We start from the raw sequence: 18,121 nt of genomic DNA on the forward strand, positions 1-18,121 counted from the left end.
AAAATCTCTTTCACACATGCACACAAAGACAGACCCTGCCTTCAGGCTTACTTTCTAAAAAGACAAGATGTGAAAGGAAAATGGATTGGGAGGGAGGGAGAAGGAAACGGATGAACTCAGGTTCATGTTCTTAATCAGAAGATGTTCTGATAACTAGCTGATACGGGAAAGTTCAAGGAGAGAAGGCACCACGAATGCTCCCTTTTCTTTCCTCCTCTGTTACAGCCTGATATAATATCTGCTGCAAGGTGATAGCTGACAGACGCTTCTTTATTTTGGGTTACATTAATGTGTAGGTACCTAGTGAAGGAGATCCCCAATAATGAAGGTTCAGACCAAGAGAGGAGGTTCCAGTTTATTTATTTATATTTTTAAAACAACAGTTTTATACCACTTTCTAGCCCTCCAATGTGTTTTATGTGTGAGAACCAAACCAAACACAAGCAAGTAAAAAACAAACAAACAACCCACTCGTTTTTCAAGTTTCAGTGTAATTTATGAGCATTTTGGAATCTGTACTGCAATATACCTTGGAGTCTGTGCTTAGGGATTTTGTGCAGATAGGGAACCATCTTCAAGCAGTTGGTTCAGTTGTTCTAATGCTGGAGAAAAGCAGGGAAGGTGGAAAGACCTAGTGATGAAGCAGATGCTAAGTAAAGAGGAGGAAAGGGCACAAAAACAGAGGAAGCAGAGGGAAGCAGAGGGGGGGAAATCCACCACTAGGAGAGAAGGGAGGCTGTCACCAGTAAAAAGAATACCCCTGACTATAAGAGGCAGTTGAAAGATAGACTGAGGACTCGGCTACACTAGTAAAGAAACAGCGGTTTGAATGTGCTATAAACATCCAACACCAGATGGCGGCAGAAAGCAGGAAATTTAAAGACACGATTTTCCATAGAGATTTTTTTCTTTGTTATCTAATTTCTGACTTATTTATAGCGTCATTGTTTTTCCTGTGTCTAGAGCCACCCTGGGCTAAGGACATGTGAGGGATTCAATTTCATACCCTCCAACTTCCTGGTGGTGAAAACCGGGATGTGCATTCATTGGCCCTGCACTCTCACGCGAGCCCAACCCCCCCATCATATTTCCCCCTTGAGAGGGCAGATTTGTGTGTGGTGTAGTGGTTAAGAGCAGTGGACTCGTAATCTGGGGAACCGGGTTCGCTCCTCCGCTCCTCCACCTGCAGCTGCTGGGTGACCTTGGGCTAGTCACACTTCTCTGAAGTCTCTCAGCCCCACTCACCTCACAGAGTGTTTGTTGTGGGGGAGGAAGGGAAAGGAGAATGTTAGCCACTTTGAGACTCCTTAGGGTAGTGATAAAGCGGGATATCAAATCCAAACTCCTCCTCCTCCTCCTCCTGCAACACACGCCCATGCCCTACCCGATCCGGACCACCATCTGCAACCCATTTTTTCCCTTCCCCTCTGCCACCCTTGCCGGCACTGCCTTTCTGCTTGCTTCCTCCCCTTTCCCAGCTGCCAAAGACACTACTTGCCTCCAGTCTTGTCTACCTCCTGAATTCCTCCACTCCTCACCTCCCAGACACCCCTCTCTAGTGAATGCTCCCCGTCACCCACCCACCCTTCCTCCCTTACCAAGCACCCAATCCCCCACTTGAACACTGCTTTCCAGCTACCCTTAACCCTGGAAGATGTTAGCCCTTCCCACTTCCCTCCCTCCACATTCTAGCCGCAGGCCCGATGTGGTTGAGGGTTGCTTGTGAGTGGCCCAACCACATGGTCATGGCAGATTGCTCAAGCCTTTCCCATGCAATCAGTATCCTAATCCTTTCCACCATGTGGTTGCAGCATTTACCTACAGCCAAGCAGACCCCATGTGCATTTTTTCTTTTTTTAAAAAAGCTTTTGTTTATTTTGCAGTTGTAATCGGGGAAAATACACACACACACAAAAGAGAGAGAGAGAGAGAGAGAGAGAGAGAGAGAGAGAGAGAGAGAGAATAAGTAACTACTGCTGAGCTCAGTGGGTGATTCTAGTATGCTCTGGGTATATACTACAATTATTGATTGTGGTTCTGAACCTGAGCGGCTGAAAAATAAATATCCACCACTGTTTTTGAAACATGCTCTTTTCTGTGTTCAAACAGGTTTATTTTGTAATTTTGTTGTTGGTAACACTTTAAAAGAATTAAACCTTTTTGAAGTATATAATTCAGCTGAAAAAAACATATTGTGCACTATTCACTAAAAGTAAAACAATTCTAAGGGCACACATTGTGCACCTAAAAATGTAATGTGTGAATGAGACAACCATGTGTTTGGAAATGCATGTATCATATAGGTATATGCTCCAAACAACAAGAGTTGTCTGCAGCTCCCTGCCCAGTGTATGCTCAATTGCAAATCCAATTTGTATGCAGATCACCTTGCAGTTTATGAAATGGTTTTCAGTCCTGTGGATTTAAATGGGAGACTTAAATGCATGCTTAAATCTTTCCTTTTGAAAAGAATGGGTTTTTATTTTATTTTTTTAATCAACACAAATTGTTGTGAGGGGGAGGATGGTTTTCACTCTGTTGTAAAACAACAAAAACAATTACTCTGGAGCAGCACTGATTCCTGCGCGTGAGAGTCTGAGTTGTCCCCCTGACCCTCATTGTCACCTAAAGATTCCCCATTCATTTCAATGAGAGCAGCTGATCCGGTGGTCATTTTTTCTTTCACTCATTCAGTTCTGCTCCCTCATTTGGAATTAATGGAGCCACAGTCAGATGCATGCCTGGATTTCTTGACCAGAGCAAGTGTTCCTCCCCCACTACAGTATTTGCCCGTAACATCCATCCATACTTTTGAATCTATACATTTCCCCTTGAAGCCTTGTATTTAATTCCTGTCATATGTTAACAGGTAGCAATATAATCCAGCCAATTTGATACTCAGTTGGTATATTAAGAAAGCCTTTTGAAATTAAAATAAATCACTTAAAGAATTATTGATTCATTTCCACATACAGTGTTCCAGCTGCCTATTAATTGTCGACTGCTTGTCCTCACATGAGACAGAATGTTTTCTCATATTCTTGATTTCCATTTCATCCCTCTCTTCAAGTTAATTATGCAGCAGTGATGTTTACCAAGGCTATTTCTTCCCTTCCTTTTCTGCCCCCCCCCCACCGCCCCCAAAATAAACTACACAATTCCCATGAAAGTAATATCCTGTGCAGTGGAGCACATCAGAAACTATGGAAAGACTTTGGCTTTCATCCAACTCTATCAAACTGCAGGGGTTTCTTTTTGGTTTGGCTTTGTTCCTTTCTTTTCAGTGCTGTAAATCTTTCAGTGTTTTATGTTGTTTGTACACTTGGAATCTGGGGGAACAAAGTGGAGGCTTGGGCAGGAGTGCTATATAGTCCAAAGCAAAAAAAAAATAACCCAAAAACCACCCTGTACATTTTTAAAGGAATGGGGTTGTGGTCAGAAATGAGTGAATCCCAATGAGCCTTGTAAGTGATGAACATGACTGAGTATTAAAAATAGAGTCCAGCTTCCAACCTTTCACCCACACCTCCCTCCTGCCCTATGGATGCTATTTATGTAGCTTTCTGAAGAATTGGATAACGATCACATCAGATAAATGCCCTTGGTTTTCATAGTCGTTTTCAAGGTCCACAGCAGTCACCTGAGGGAACCTCACAAGAAGTTGGCTCCTTTACTCGAAAGTCCAAAGTCTTGTATAAGGAACTAACAGCACAGTCGCATGCATGTCCCTTAGAAAGTGGGGGTATAGGATAGCATCCCAAGGATGGGACGATGTGTCACTTGAGTTACAGGACTGCCACATCAAACAAGCCCCACTCCCATGTCAAGTCTACCCTACTCCCCTGTCATGTGTAGGCTCACTTCCTGTCTGATGAGGCATATAACCAGTTCATACGTTTCTCTGCCCTCCGGGGTACATAAACGCAAAATGTGGTGGCACCACTTCATGCCATAATCCTGATTACATGTTTTAGGGTCTCCTTGGGGGGAGAATTCTGTTTGGGCCAGTGCAGCAGACCCACGTCTCTCATAACAGCGTGCAGGTGGGGATCCTAAGTCGGGGATGGTTTCTCCAAGCCAAAATCTGCACACTTCCTGTTCTCTGTATGAAGAGCGTGTCATGCTGATTCACACACCCTTAAAATAATAATAATAAGTTCCCCTATTTCTAGATGTTGCTGTTTAATGTTGCCATAATTTTCAATTTTGCTGTCCACAGAGAGCGAAGAGGTTTACCAGCGACAAGTGCTGTCTATTTCCTGTATCGTCTTTGGCATAGTCATAGTGGGCATGATCTGTGCAGCGTTCTACTTCAAAACAAAGTAAGAGCCTTTGTCTAGCCTCTGTCCTGTCATCCTTACGCCTTTTCAGTTCTTCTGTGTTTTTCCTCCATGGCATTATTTCTGAAGAGAGTAAGATACCAGAGACCTGATATACATTATTTCCTTGTGAGTCAACATGCTCTCCCCTCCCCCCACAAAAAACCCTGCATGTAAAAACGCCCCCGCCATCTCCATGACTGACACTCATAATGTCATTTATCAGAGTTTACATACAGGAACACAGATGAATGGGAAGGGTTTGAAGAGGTTAATCTTCTTTGATCTTCTGGAAAGGCATGAAAATGCATCGTTTTCCCACCAGCTTTTCATATATCACAAAAACTGGCTTTGGGTGAAACAATGCTGAACATCCTGGCGACAATTTTGTGATCCATAAAATAAATAAATTCATAGTATGGTAATGTCTGCATCTGGCTCGAGCGTATCTATTTTGATTCATGACAGATTTATCGGTTATATATCGGAAGATGCAGAGGGCCCGGTAGTTTATATGGCTCAAACTGCTCAGTGACTCACAAGATTGGGCTGCTGGCAGTTAATAATGGAGGTCCAAGCTTGCTTAGAAAGGAAGAGAGAATGGCCCTATCTGCACCATGCTATACCTCTAAAGCAGCATTATACTGCTTCAAACATTCATGGTGTTGCTCAGAGAATCCTGGGAACTGTAGTTTGTTATGGGTGCTGAGTTGTTATTCCCCTCACAACAGCTTATTACATAGCACATGGGTCTGCCATTAAAAGAGGAAAGGTCAAAAATTCCATTGAGCATGCTCAAGCCTACACTAAAATTACATTTGGAGCCAACCTAGATGTGATGTTCATTGCAGTAATCCATTTAATTTGCAGATTTTTTGAATGTAAAGAGGAGCCTCAGGACTGCAGGTTTGGGGAAGCCATAGTTTGATTCCTTTCCCCGTTACAGTTCTGACGAAAATGAACTCTTCACGTTGGCTATTTGCGTTTCAAGAAACACCTCCATTGCCCGCAGTGTAGGCTTCCTCCAAAGGCAAATAGCCACTACAGAGAAGCAGTTTGTGCCAGGAACTTGGCAAGGAAAGGAAGAGTTATACTTCTCCTGCCCCCCCCCATGCTTCAGGCTTCCTTATGGCAGTAATTTACCTAACAAATAATATGCATGTTAAGTGCATTCATGCAATTGATGTCACTTCTACTTCAGTCAGGTCTATAACCTACTGAAATTTATTACTAGTAGCCACTAAAATCCGTTTTTGCCCTTGAGAAACATCACATTTAGGCCGCTGTCCTGGGAACTAGGCCTAGAAAATGGAGGAGGTGATTCAAAAAGTGATTTGAATGTCTCTTGGGCTGAGTGCCTTTTGTGTGATAAATGTTAGGCCCTTTGAAAAGGACAAGTCCTTCTTCCCTCGTATCACCTCCTGTTCTTATCCTGTTTCTGTGAAGAGAGGAATATGTATGCCACTCAAAAGCTCTCTGGCGAACCATACCACATCAAAAGTCAATGATGGACAATGGTTGGGGACTATTTAGCAGTCAGAGAATGATGCAGCCCAGGTTAAGTTCCATTAATTTCAATGGGAGAAATTTCAGGACATGATTTTATTCCTCATTGAAATAAGTAGAATTTAAGTGCACTTGACTTTGGCAGTTTATGCCCACCAAAAAAAAAAGTAGAAACTTATAATATATGTCCCTACTAGACCTATGCCCATTGCAATAAAATGCTGTCTAGACAAGGCATTGATTACTTTTCTGTTATTTTATGATTAACCATTATGTTTTCATTTTATGTTCTGTGTTTTAGATAATTATTCTGAAGGAGGAAATATGTGTTCTCGGATGTCACACTTACACATTGTACAACCTGTGCGTTGGCATCCTTGGAATACTCAAATCCACAAATGCATTATTTAATTTCTTAATTTTTATTGAGTAGAACAGCCCCCCCCCCCACCATTGAACTGGATTCACTGACCAAATAAAATCAAAGCTTTCTCTGTAGCTCTCATTGTCCTTGCTATGGCACATAGTTCATCAGCCGCAAATTATGCAAGCAACAGTTTCATGGTTCTTAAACCAGGAAACCAGGAGTCAATGTGCATATATCACAACAATATAGAGCCTTGCCCTATCAGAATCTACCATAGCTCCCTATATGTATCTAGAATGTGAAGTGACTGAGTCACGAGTCTAAAATGTGAAAATTTCAGAAGTTTTTGAAATTTAGTATTGCTGAATTTTGCAGTTCTTGGATGATGGGTGGCTCTTAAGAACAAGAGAAGAACTCTGCTGAATCAGACCAAAGGCCCATCTGATCCCATATCCTGTTCTCACAGTGGCCAGCCAGAGATATATGGGGAGTTCACTAGTAGGGCATGAGCAAAACAGCACTCTCCCCATTTGTGATTCCCAACAACTGGCATTTATAGTCTTTCTGCCTCCCAACAGTGAAGGTAATACATAGCCATTGTGCGTAGTAGCCATTGATAGCCTTGCGATCTCTGAATTTGTCTGAATTTTAAAGCCATCCAAGTTGATGGGCATCACTACAGCTTGTGGGAGCAAATTCTACCCTTTAACTATATGAGCTGCAAAGAAGTACCTTTTTTTGCCCATCCTGAATCTTCCGACATTCAGCTTTGTTAAAGGGTTCTAGTATTAAGAGAGATGAAGGCGAACTATCAGAGAATATACAGGCATATTATTGGTATAGGGAATGCCCATAACTTAGTGAACATTGACATTAATGTGTGAATGCTGACAACCCCTAATGAGTATAATGGACATTTTGAAATAATCAATAAGAAGGGACAAGAGATTAGTGGTAGACCTTTGTGGGAACACTCAATCAAATTAAAAATATCTGCAATGGCAGATACATATTGCAATGGCTATATGTAGAAGTTGGGTTTTTGTAATTATCATAAACTGGAGAAAGGGGTTTCTATTTACAGACAGAAATGCAGAGGTATAAGAATGGATGCTGAAGAAGGAACATGTGTTGGTCTTCAGTGGCACATACATTGCATGTAGAAGGTGCGATCCTCAGCATAGTTACAAAACTCAGGTACTAGGTGATGAGAAAGGCCTCTGAGACCTTGGAGAGCAGCAAACTAGTCAGCACAGGCAAAACTAAGCAGGACAAACAGACCCAGCAGTTCCCTACACTTGTGAATACATCTCCCCACATTTTGGACAAGCATCCCTCCATGTTGACAATAGCATTTTGCCAGATGTCATCGTTTGCTGGTTGTTGTTTGTTTGTTTGTTTCCCCCTCAAACATTAACAACATTGGCCTGGGACCACCCATTTTCACCTTTGAATGTAGCTGTATGCCGGCTCCCTCGGCCAATAAAGTGAGATGAGCGCCACAACCCCAGAGTCGGCCACGACTGGACCTAATGGTCAGGGGTCCCTTTACCTTTACCTTTATGAGCCACATTTCAAGCAGTCAGTGTAACAAATAAAAAAATGGTTGGGACCAACTGGCTCACTTTGGCTCAAGTTGTACATTGCAGCAGGCTCTGTGTGGTGGATTTCTGTGGCAAAAATTGGCCTGTGCAAGCTGCAAGTCTCAGGGAAAGAAGGGTGGGTGTAAAAAAGCAGCTTAACCCCTTTCCATTTGGTCATTTTTCCATTTGGAAAACTCTTTCCCCAAGCTAAGTTTTCATTCAGGGCATCCTCTGAGGAAAAAGTAATCAGGTGAAGCTGTTTTGAGGCGAGAAATACCTGAGGGTGAACTCCATCTACCCACTGTGGTGGTTGAGGAACAAAATACTTTTATATAAGACTCGTCCGCAGCAATCTTGAAATTGCTGTGGTAGTCTCTCACCAGCAAAGCATCTGAAACTAGCTCACAACAACAAAAAAGGGCTACTGCTCAAAAGCATGTGCTCTGGATGCAAAAGGCTCCCAAGGTTTTTTTTATTCAAAATTATAACAAGACATATTATCCAAAAACATATCATCCTTGTTTCCCCCCCCCCATTTTTCCTCCCTCCCCCCTCCCACACAAACCCACCCACCCCCACCCCACCCCCTGACTTCCCTCGATTCCAGTCTTTGGTTTCTCTAAGAATGCTGTTTTCTGCATGTTACAAAGTTGTATAGATCCTCAAACTATTTAGTTGCTTATTATCAATAAAAGATTTGTGAATGTTTATTCAAAACCTGCCAAGGAGTCCAGTTCGCTTTGTTGCGTCTTCAGAACTTTGTAAAGGGTTCCCATTCATCCTTAAAGTCACAGTTATCCTTGTCCCGTAGCTTATATGTCAGTTTTGCCAGTTCTGCATAGTCCATCAATTTTTCTTGCCATGATTCTTTACTTGGGGTTTCTTCAGTCTTCCATCCTTGTGCTACCAGAACTCTCGCGGCCATTGTCGCATACATGAAGATGTTTTTCAACTTTTTTGGCAGGTCTTTCCCTACAATCCCCAACAAAAATGCCTCGGGTTTTTTAACAAATGTTAAATGGAACATTTTCTTCAATTCGTTGTATATCATTTCCCAAAAATTTTTAATTACCTTACAATCCCACCACATATGATAAAATGTCCCCTCGTTTTCAGAAGGCTCCAAAGTTCAATCTGGCATCTTTAGGCAGGACTGAGAATGTCTCATGTCCGAAAGCTTGGAGAACTGTGGGCAGTCATTGTAGACAATGCTGACCTGGCCCAATATATGGCAGCTTCCTACATTCCTCTGATATTCTCATTACTATAACGGTCCAAAAATGGGTGGGGACATGGAATGTGTGGCCAAATTAGCTCAAGGGTTTTCAAATTGACAGTTCCCAGCCAGAACATCAGAACAGTGTCATCTCACAATGATCCTTCTGACATAATAGGTCAAGCCACTCTGGCAGTTCACACCCTTGAATCAGCCACAGATGTGGCGGGTTTGAGTTTGTGTGTGTAGATAGATATACAGTGACAGCCAGCAATGTACTGATGCTTGCAGAAGTGAGAGATGTAATTAAAAAGCACATAAAAGAACAAAAATATACTTCTTTTTCTCTCTTTCCCCCCACCCTGCACCAAACTCACAGTGTCTGTGACAGTATAGTCTCACATCAGATGTAACTGATCTATAGAAAGGGCTATGTGAATGGAAAACAGGGACGTTGTATGTACGCTTGATAACTATGAAAATCCTTTACTAAAAACAACTATTTTTAAAAAGCACATAAAACATGCAATTCATATAATTCCCGTGAACTGTGAACTTTTGTTCCCCAATTCTTTTAAAATGAATGTTTGTAATAAAGCTCCAAATAAGCATACTCTGCAGTGGAATTTCACTTGCAGTGAAATTGTGTTAATTCTGTTACACATTATAGATCAAGCTTCAGGCATGGCTGCAGATAGAGCCATACTTCTAGTGTGAATTACAAAAATTTATTGCTAAGATGAGACGTATTCTTCTGAGAACTTGTCCCCCCCTACCCAAAAAGGGCACTTTGCACAATTAACCACTTGCAGCAGCAATGAAAAATAATCAAAGAAACAAACAAAAAGATTCCCCACCCCTGAGAAACTGTAGGAGAATTTCTCCCTTGCTGCTCTAACATTTTGTTGAAGTACTTTCCCCAATTTCTCTGTCCACAAATGCATACAGCTCTACTGTTGGTAATAACAGATGTTCAGATGAATAGAAGTTCAGTGGTTAATGTGCATTAACAACTAGATACTGTTAATGTGCAGAACAACCAGATATTGCATATTTCCTGGTCAATATACACAAGCCTTGGGGAATGTGCACACCACAGCTAAAGTGTGCATATTAGGAGAACTTTGCACTAAGATGCTGATTAATTTTAATGTTTAAATGAGTTTACAAGTTGTCATGAATTTTATTTTATTTATTTTTTAAAATGCAAACTGATGTGAAAATGTGGAGAAATGAATTTTATTTTATTTTTTAAAATGCAAACTGATGTGAAAATGTGGAGAAATGAAAGTAAGACTGGGAAAATGAAAAACTGAAACGGACAGATTCACTCATCCCTCATTTCAGCATAAACCCTGCATTACTGAGAACAAGTTGTTCTGACCTGCCTGGACTTGCCTTCACAAAGGTTTCGGTTCTAGTCTGTGGTCATTGAAAATATTAGGACAGTTGGAAACAGAAACCACATTAGAATAATTGAGATTAGAAAAATAATAATCACTGTCCATCTTTATCTGGACATCTTTTTGTTTTTGTTTTTTTCTTCTTCTTTGCAGAAAGCAAACAAAACTTATTCAGGAACAGCTGAAAGAGACACGAAATGGGAAAACCTACAGCCTTAATGCTTCCAGCATGATGGCAAAATCAGAGACCAGGGCCGAAAGCCGAGTCCAGCTGCAAAATGTAAGTAACTTTGCCAACCTCCATCCTTAATTCACTGGTTGAATGCTTTAATGCTGATGGTTTGGGTTCTTGTCACCCCCAGATGTGCCACTAATTTGCACCTGTGGTGCTGTGGAATGGAAAAAAAACCTGAACAGAATCATTTTATTTGTCCAACGGTCTTTGTTAAAACAGTGCAAATTGGAGCTTTATTATGCAGTCTTGTCGTGGTTTGCCATATTAAACGCCAGCATCTGAATAGATGTAAAATTTATAGGAAAACTTCAGGGAGCAAAATGGGATGTAGAAAAAAAAGTTGCCTTGAACAGCCAGCCATGTTGGCTCAATGTCTTTGGGAACTATATAGCTTTATGGTGCAAAACAGCAGGCTATGAGAAAAGACACATTTAGTTATCTCCACACAAGGTTTTCAATTATATGCTGGCTATGTAAGAAACTCCAAATTAAACATTAGCCAGAACTAATTCAGAACTTGGGTCTGGAGGCAGATGGTTCCTAAGTGGACCCAGGATGGGTCAGCATAATTGAAGGGGTGCTGAATCAGAGCCCCGGGTTGGACTGTGGGACTGTAATTAGAGTTGCTGTCTTCTGTATTGATCCCCATTCATTTGCCTTCAATAGCAGAAATCAACATGTGATTATGATCAGGGTCTCGTGCAATGACCTTAAAGATTGGACAGAAGACCATTCTAGAAGTAACCTTGTCCTGGGCTGCATGATGCTTCAGAGGTTGACACTATCACACTCTGAACCAAGGAACCAATGCAGATCACACAGAGTTGGTTGTATGATCCTAGTTCCAAGCTCCCCATCAATATTTTTGAGCCACATCTTCTCCTGTCCTTTTATGCTCTTAAAGTAATTGGGTTCTTTCCTTGAACCATGGTACTGATAGTGATAGGAATACATAAAAGTAATATCATCAAAAACCACACACACACACACACACACACACACACACACACACACACTCCTACTCCTACTGCTTCAGTCCTTCATTATTTTTGTTGTTGTTTATCTTAGAAATGTCACTGCCTTTCCATGAACAGATGCATCGAGGTAGTGGGATTCAAAGCCCATAAGCAAGAATATTCTCCATCTCAGTTTTTTAATGCTCCATTTTACTGGCGTTGATAGTTCGTTTCTCTTTCTTCTCACCTCCCGGAAAGACAAGATTAATGGGGTGCCTTCATTATGCATTGCAATTGACTATCTCGTAATTGAAGGTTGTGTTCTACTTGAAGGTTACTTTGCATAAAAGCACAGGCTGCACTTTGGGCACACAAAGAGCTTTTGCCCGGACAGATCTTTCCCCGAAAACCAAAGCCTGGTTTGCCCTGCTGTCTCATCTACTCACCAAACTTAAACTGCCTTTCAACAAGTTGAGCCATCGTTAGAGACAGTCCAAGACATCTGCTTGCCCTCCCTGATAGTTACAGTCATAATAACCATAATAATGATAACTTGCTACCCCCTCATGTGGGCCACTTAGTGGGGACTGCGGCTCATTTGTGGCGGCTTTCATCTGCCCCCAGTGGGACTGTTAGGGTGCCAACTCCTTTCTGTTCAAAGATTCCAGACCGCTCATAGCATTCATAGTTCCTGTGACTGAAAGCGGAATAGCCTAGCTTCAGTAGTCTATGCTCTAGTAACCGCCAGTTTACATTACATTACAATGTGCTATATGTGACTGCAGCTGGTGCACAACACAGCAGTCAAACTGTTAATGGCGTCTGGCTTGCCCCAACTGCATTGTCTGCCTATGCTTTTCTGAGGGCCTCATTTGCAAAGTGCTGGTTTCCCCCCACAAGCTGACCCCAAATAATACTGCTCTGAGTAATTTAGGGGTTAAGAAAACAACAACTTTAATAATAATAATAATAATAATAATAATAATAATAATAATAATAATTTATTTATACCCCGCCCATCTGTCTGGGCTTCCCCAGCCACTCTGGGCAGCTTCCAAAAGAATATTAAAATACTATAATACATCAAACATTAAAAGCTTTAAAAAATGGCCACCAGCAGCTGCAAAATACAGTTTTACAAAATGGAAGCTGCTCTGGTTAGCACTGTGTCAGATAAGATCTGGCATCCACCCCACCTCAAAAAAGTGGGCATGGCCAGAACCCAAGGAGGGCTGTATTTCTCTCTTTACTGTTCTCTTTTCTCCCTCTCCCCACCAAACCCCCTTCCTCCCTGCCCAGCAGACTGCTGGAACCCAAACTTGATTGATCTTGCCAGCAGTCTGAACTGATCACTTGCAGGCAGCTTTCAGCATTAGACCTAGGGCTTGGGTTTTTCAGCCAGAACTCACCAGAACTCAGTCTTGGCGCCATTATAAGAGAACAAGAGAGGCGTTTATGTTGAGTTCTGGCACCTCTTTTTCTAGAAAAATAGCACTGCCTATGGCCATAGGTTGCCACCCCATGGTGGATTAGGACTCCCTGCCCCATCATTTCTACCCATAGCTTGGTATACTATTGTACCTTAGCGTTCTGACAGGCTGGATTTGCCTGGCAGAAAGACCCTTCTGTATATATGTGCCAAATTCAATGTCCCTTTGGGATCTTATTTTCAAGAGACCATGCTATGTAAATGCAAGGAAGTGACTCTAATCCTGCCACTTCCTTTTTGCAGCTCATTTTAAATGCATTGCAAATTTGCTTTTCACTTCAGCTAGCCTCATTTATGTTTTCAGCTGTTTGCATAACTGCAGTTAAAAAATACCACAGTCCTCCCTTCTCTTCCCTCGCTCACCTCTGTGCCAACGAAAGCTTCAATAGCTTGATTATCAAATCTGCATGCAAGGTTAAAAACATGGATGTTTGCTTTCAAGAGGTGTTTTTCATCTGTGACACAGCACTTCACACGGCGCTTTAAAATGGCATGTTTTCTCATTTGCATTTTTCTTTCAAACTGCTCAATAAATTGTGAGCTCCCTAAATTCACTGGAGGTTCAGATTAGGAGGGTTACATTTGACATTATACTTCTCACGCTGTAAGATGTGGAACTAATACTTACGATCGGCAACACTATATTTAGGATGTAACAGACATACCTAATTATATAACATTTAAGAGCCTTTTCATTCTTTATGTTCTAAGAGAAAATTAGGTACATATTTCAGATTTCATGGACAGCCAGCTTCTGTATTCTTGATGGCTACTATTTTCTTTATCTGGTTGGGCCCTGTGAGAATAGGGTGCCAGAATAGATGAGCCTTTGGTTCTCCTTATGCTCAGATACCAGTCTGGAAGTCGGCATTGTCTACCCCTATTTCTTAAAAAAAATAAAAAAATAAAAATCAAAGCATTTCCCAAAAATTATAAATCAGTAAAAACCCTGGACCTGTTTAGGGATTTGTAAATTAATACAGGAAACCTGAACCAGGCTCAGTAGTAGATGGGGATGTTTTAACAGTTTTGTCCCATGTTGGCTATGTGTTCCCCATCAGCAGTCTAGCCACCACATTCTGCCCCATCTGGATATTCTGGGCCAGGTCCAAGGGAAACCCTACATGGAGTTCACTGCAGTAATCCACCCTCAAGGTTACCAGTGTATCGTCTACAGTGGTCAGGCTATCTCAGTCCAAGAATGTTCATATTTGGTGAACCAGGCAAAGCAGGTAAAAGGCTCACCTACCCAAAGAGGATACGTGGGCCTGTTGTGACAATGTTGTGTTCAAGAGTACCCTAGAGCTGTGTATCTGCTGCTGCAGCCGGAGTGTGACTCTGTCCAGAATGGGCATTTTTCAGACGTGAGAACAACCTACCCCAAGAGTCTCCATCTTTTCTGGATTCAAGCAGTTTCTTGGCCCTCCTCAGATCCACCACTGCATTTAGAAATCAGTCTAGAGCTTTAACAATCTCTCCTGATTCAGATATTATGGAGAAGCAGAGCTGTGTGTTTTCTGTTGGAAATGACTTCAGAAGTATAGTATAGTATGGATCAGATATGTGTGGTTCATATGAATTTATTATTGGGTAAGAACTATGGGACGCGGGTGGCGCTGTGGGTAAAACCTCAGTGCCTAGGACTTGCTGATCGTAAGGTCGGCTGTTCGAATCCCTGCGGTGGGGTGAGCTCCCGTCGTTCGGTCCTAGCTCCTGCCCACCTAGCAGTTCAAAAGCACCCCTAAGTGCAAGTAGATAAATAGGTACCGCTTTATAGTGGGAAGGTAAACGGCGTTTCTGTGTGCGGCACTGGTGCTGGCTCGCCAGTTGCAGCTTTGTCACGCTGGCCACATGACCCGGAAGTGTCTTCGGACGGCACCGGCTCCTGGCCTCTTGAGCGAGATGAGCGCGCAACCCTAGAGTCGGTCATGACTGGCCCGTACGGGCAGGGGTACCTTTACCTTTACCTAAGAACTGAAAAGCTAGAGATGGCATGCAATGGGATGGGATAGACCTGTGACTGAGTGCCACTAGGACTTTAAAAAGGCAGTTTTTCTTCAAATCACATTACTGTGCAGTATGCCCCTACAATTGATGGGGGATAAATTCTTTGCTTGGCTTTCCTCAGTGGGCTAACTTGCTTGTAGATCAGAAGGTAACTCCCAGATTGCATATTTATCTGAATTTTGTAATGAAGTTTTGGCATGTAGAAAGTCCACAAAGATGTATTTTACATTAAAAGTGTATACCAACTGTGTACAACTTAAATACTTTTTGTGCATACTTTCAAAACATTTGAATTAGGCTGCTCAGTCCACCCATAGCTCTTGCCTACAAGAATATTCCTTGTACATAGAAAACGATGTTAGGGAGAAAGGATGCAGCCTAGCATTCTTCTTGAGCTGCTAATATTCTGTGTCAATATTTTTTCTTATTTTCATTTCCATGGAAATGTGTGTAACACCTATTTTCCTCTCAGTGAAGCACATTTCTATTTACTGAGGTTGGAAAGGGAATAAATAAATATTAATTGATTTAAAGCCGATATATAGTCATGGAAATACATAACTGAAAGGTAAAGTTAAAGGTAAAGGACCCCTGACAGTTAAGTCCAGTCACGAACGAATTTGGGGTTGCGGCGTTCATCTCGCTTTACTGGCCGAGGGAGCTGATGTTTGGCCGCAGACAGTTTTTCCGGGTCATGTGGCCAGCATGACTAAGCCGCTTCTGGCGAAACCAGAGCAGTGCACGGAAACACCGTTTACCTTCCCGCCGGAGTGGTACCTATTTATCTACTTGCACTTTGACGTCCTTTCGAACTGCTAGGTAACCGAAAGGTACCTTAGTGTTATTTGAACCAAACATCAGCTCCCTACTCATGGATGGAAATTTAAGAAACTTTTGCAAATAAGAACCAATCTATAAAAAATATAAAAGAATGGCATGCAGTTGGAGGAGAGGGAAGATTGTTCCATCAGGCACACAAAGATGCTTGTGCTGATGGAGCAATCTCCTTAGCACCACATTGAATTCCATCCGACACAGCCATAACTATAAAGTCCAGTTAGTTTTAAAGGTTTACTCTTAATACGATGATAAACTGGCTCCAACTCTTACATTCAGTTGAGACACAAATGCAGTTTCCTGGCCCAATATCTAATGGACAAACCTCTGTACCACCTGAGGACCAGAATTTTAATGCCCCCCCCAATCTCTTTCTAGCCTAATCCCTCATGGTGTCATGCACGGTTCCGTCAAGATGGAAGAAGGGGTGAATGAAATTTCATTTCAGCACTGAGCAGAGGGTATACATGATGGAACAGGCAGGATCAGTGTTGTAGCAGCATTTGCTGGTGCCTGGGGCATGCACCTGCATGGGGGCGCCTGGTTCATGACGTCTCAAAATCATGCGCCTAGGGCTATGGCCTCCCTGCTCCATGACCCCTCATGCTACAGCCCTGGGCAGGATTAGTGGCTATGGGGATTTGTCACTTTTGAGAGCCATAAGAACATTAGAGGAGAGTTTTTCACTTCCAGCAAAGTTATACCGGGGAACACCCATCTGTGTTTCATATCATTGTCTCAAGCAACGGCCACTATGACCTACTGTAACTGGTGGCAGTTTTGCCATTCAGGAAGGAGTATATTCCAACTGTGCTATATGCAGTCTTTTAGTTGGAAGTCGGCTAGAGATTGAACCTGGAACTTTATGCAGGCAAAGCACATGATTTGTTGCTGAACTGCGGTTTACTTCCTATTCTAAACATCACCATTAGCTACCATTTCTATTAGAGCTGACATATAATGCCTTTCCTCCACCAGCTATCAAAGTGTTTCGCAGATGAAGGCAGCAATCCTCTCTTAAACAAACTAGGAAACAGGACCAACCAAGATCACACTGCTGATTCCATGACAGTGTGAGGGGTTGAAATTGGCTGTGAGGCCAGTCTCCTCTGTGTTTGAACCATGCTGTCTCCATTGATTTCTTTAGGACAGCCAGCCTTGGGAGGTAGGAGTGGAAAATTGCTAGCGAGTGGCTAGGTAATTGCATTTGACAGTTGATTTTCTCCATGAAACTGTGAATAATTGGAAAATTTGCACAAAAGCTTATTTTTAAATGCTATCATTATTCATTAATTTATTTAACTACATGCCTCAAAAGTGCTTTTCAGTAATTGCTCTAACAACAAGCACAAATATAATCAGCCAGGAGACAATAAGCACTTTCACAATAATAGCACAATTAAGCCTTTTACTGTACCAAAATGCCAAGCTGATCTAGTAGCCAGAGCAAATTCGCGGCACTTGGACAGGGTATTGGGTTGCTTGCCATGTGGAGCAAAAGCATTTTCAAAGTGCACTCGGCAATTCTGACCAAAAGTGAAAGGACAAATCATGCACAGATTCCAGCTCTGAACATGGGCCTTTAAACATGAAAGGAAATTGAAAATAAGCACAGATGAGGAAGGAGGAGCAGGAAAGTGGAACCTTTTCTTGAATTTGCTCCTCAAAGTAACAACTTTATGCAAGGCTTCTTCAGCAACACTCCCGCACCAATGAAATCTGGCTAGAAGGGGCTTGGCCCCTATTGCACAAGGCTCAGACGGGTGGTAAATTGGTTAAACATTTTCAGCAGGGGGCCGGTCCACTGTCCCTCAGACCTTGGGGGGGGGCAGACTATATTTTGAAGGGGGAGGGGAATGAACAAATTCCTATGCCCCACAAATAACCCAGAGATGCATTTTAAATAAAAGCACACATTCTACTCCTGTAAAAACAGCAGGCAGACCCCAGAAATAACCCAGAGATGCATTCTAAATAAAAGGACACATTCTACTCATGTAAAAACACGTTGATTGCCAGACCGTCCGCGGGCCGGATTTAGAAGGTGATTGGGCCGGATCCAGCCCCGGGCCTTAGTTTGCCTACCCATGGGTTAAATGGCCTTGTGCAGCCCCATCAGTGGGCAGCCAGCATTTGCCCCAGCAGGGACAGCTCACCCATGAAGCAAGGTGAGGCAGCCGCCTTGGGTGGCAGGATTCACAGG

The 18,121-nt window shown here is 42.4% G+C and overlaps 1 protein-coding gene across 4 annotated transcripts in view; it reads left to right on the top strand.

Annotated features, from left to right (window-relative positions):
* Positions 1-18,121, top strand: part of NRG3 (neuregulin 3) — a 593,829-nt gene that overhangs the window by 549,624 nt on the left and 26,084 nt on the right. For all 4 annotated transcript variants that reach the window (XM_053388226.1, XM_053388225.1, XM_053388227.1 and 1 more), the window contains 2 exons: positions 4,220-4,322; positions 10,548-10,674. In XM_053388226.1, the coding sequence (XP_053244201.1) occupies positions 4,220-4,322; positions 10,548-10,674 (230 nt within the window). The remainder of the gene's footprint in view (positions 1-4,219; positions 4,323-10,547; positions 10,675-18,121) is intronic.

This window comes from Podarcis raffonei, chromosome 5 (assembly GCF_027172205.1).
Source record: "Podarcis raffonei isolate rPodRaf1 chromosome 5, rPodRaf1.pri, whole genome shotgun sequence".
NCBI lineage: Eukaryota > Metazoa > Chordata > Lepidosauria > Squamata > Lacertidae > Podarcis > Podarcis raffonei.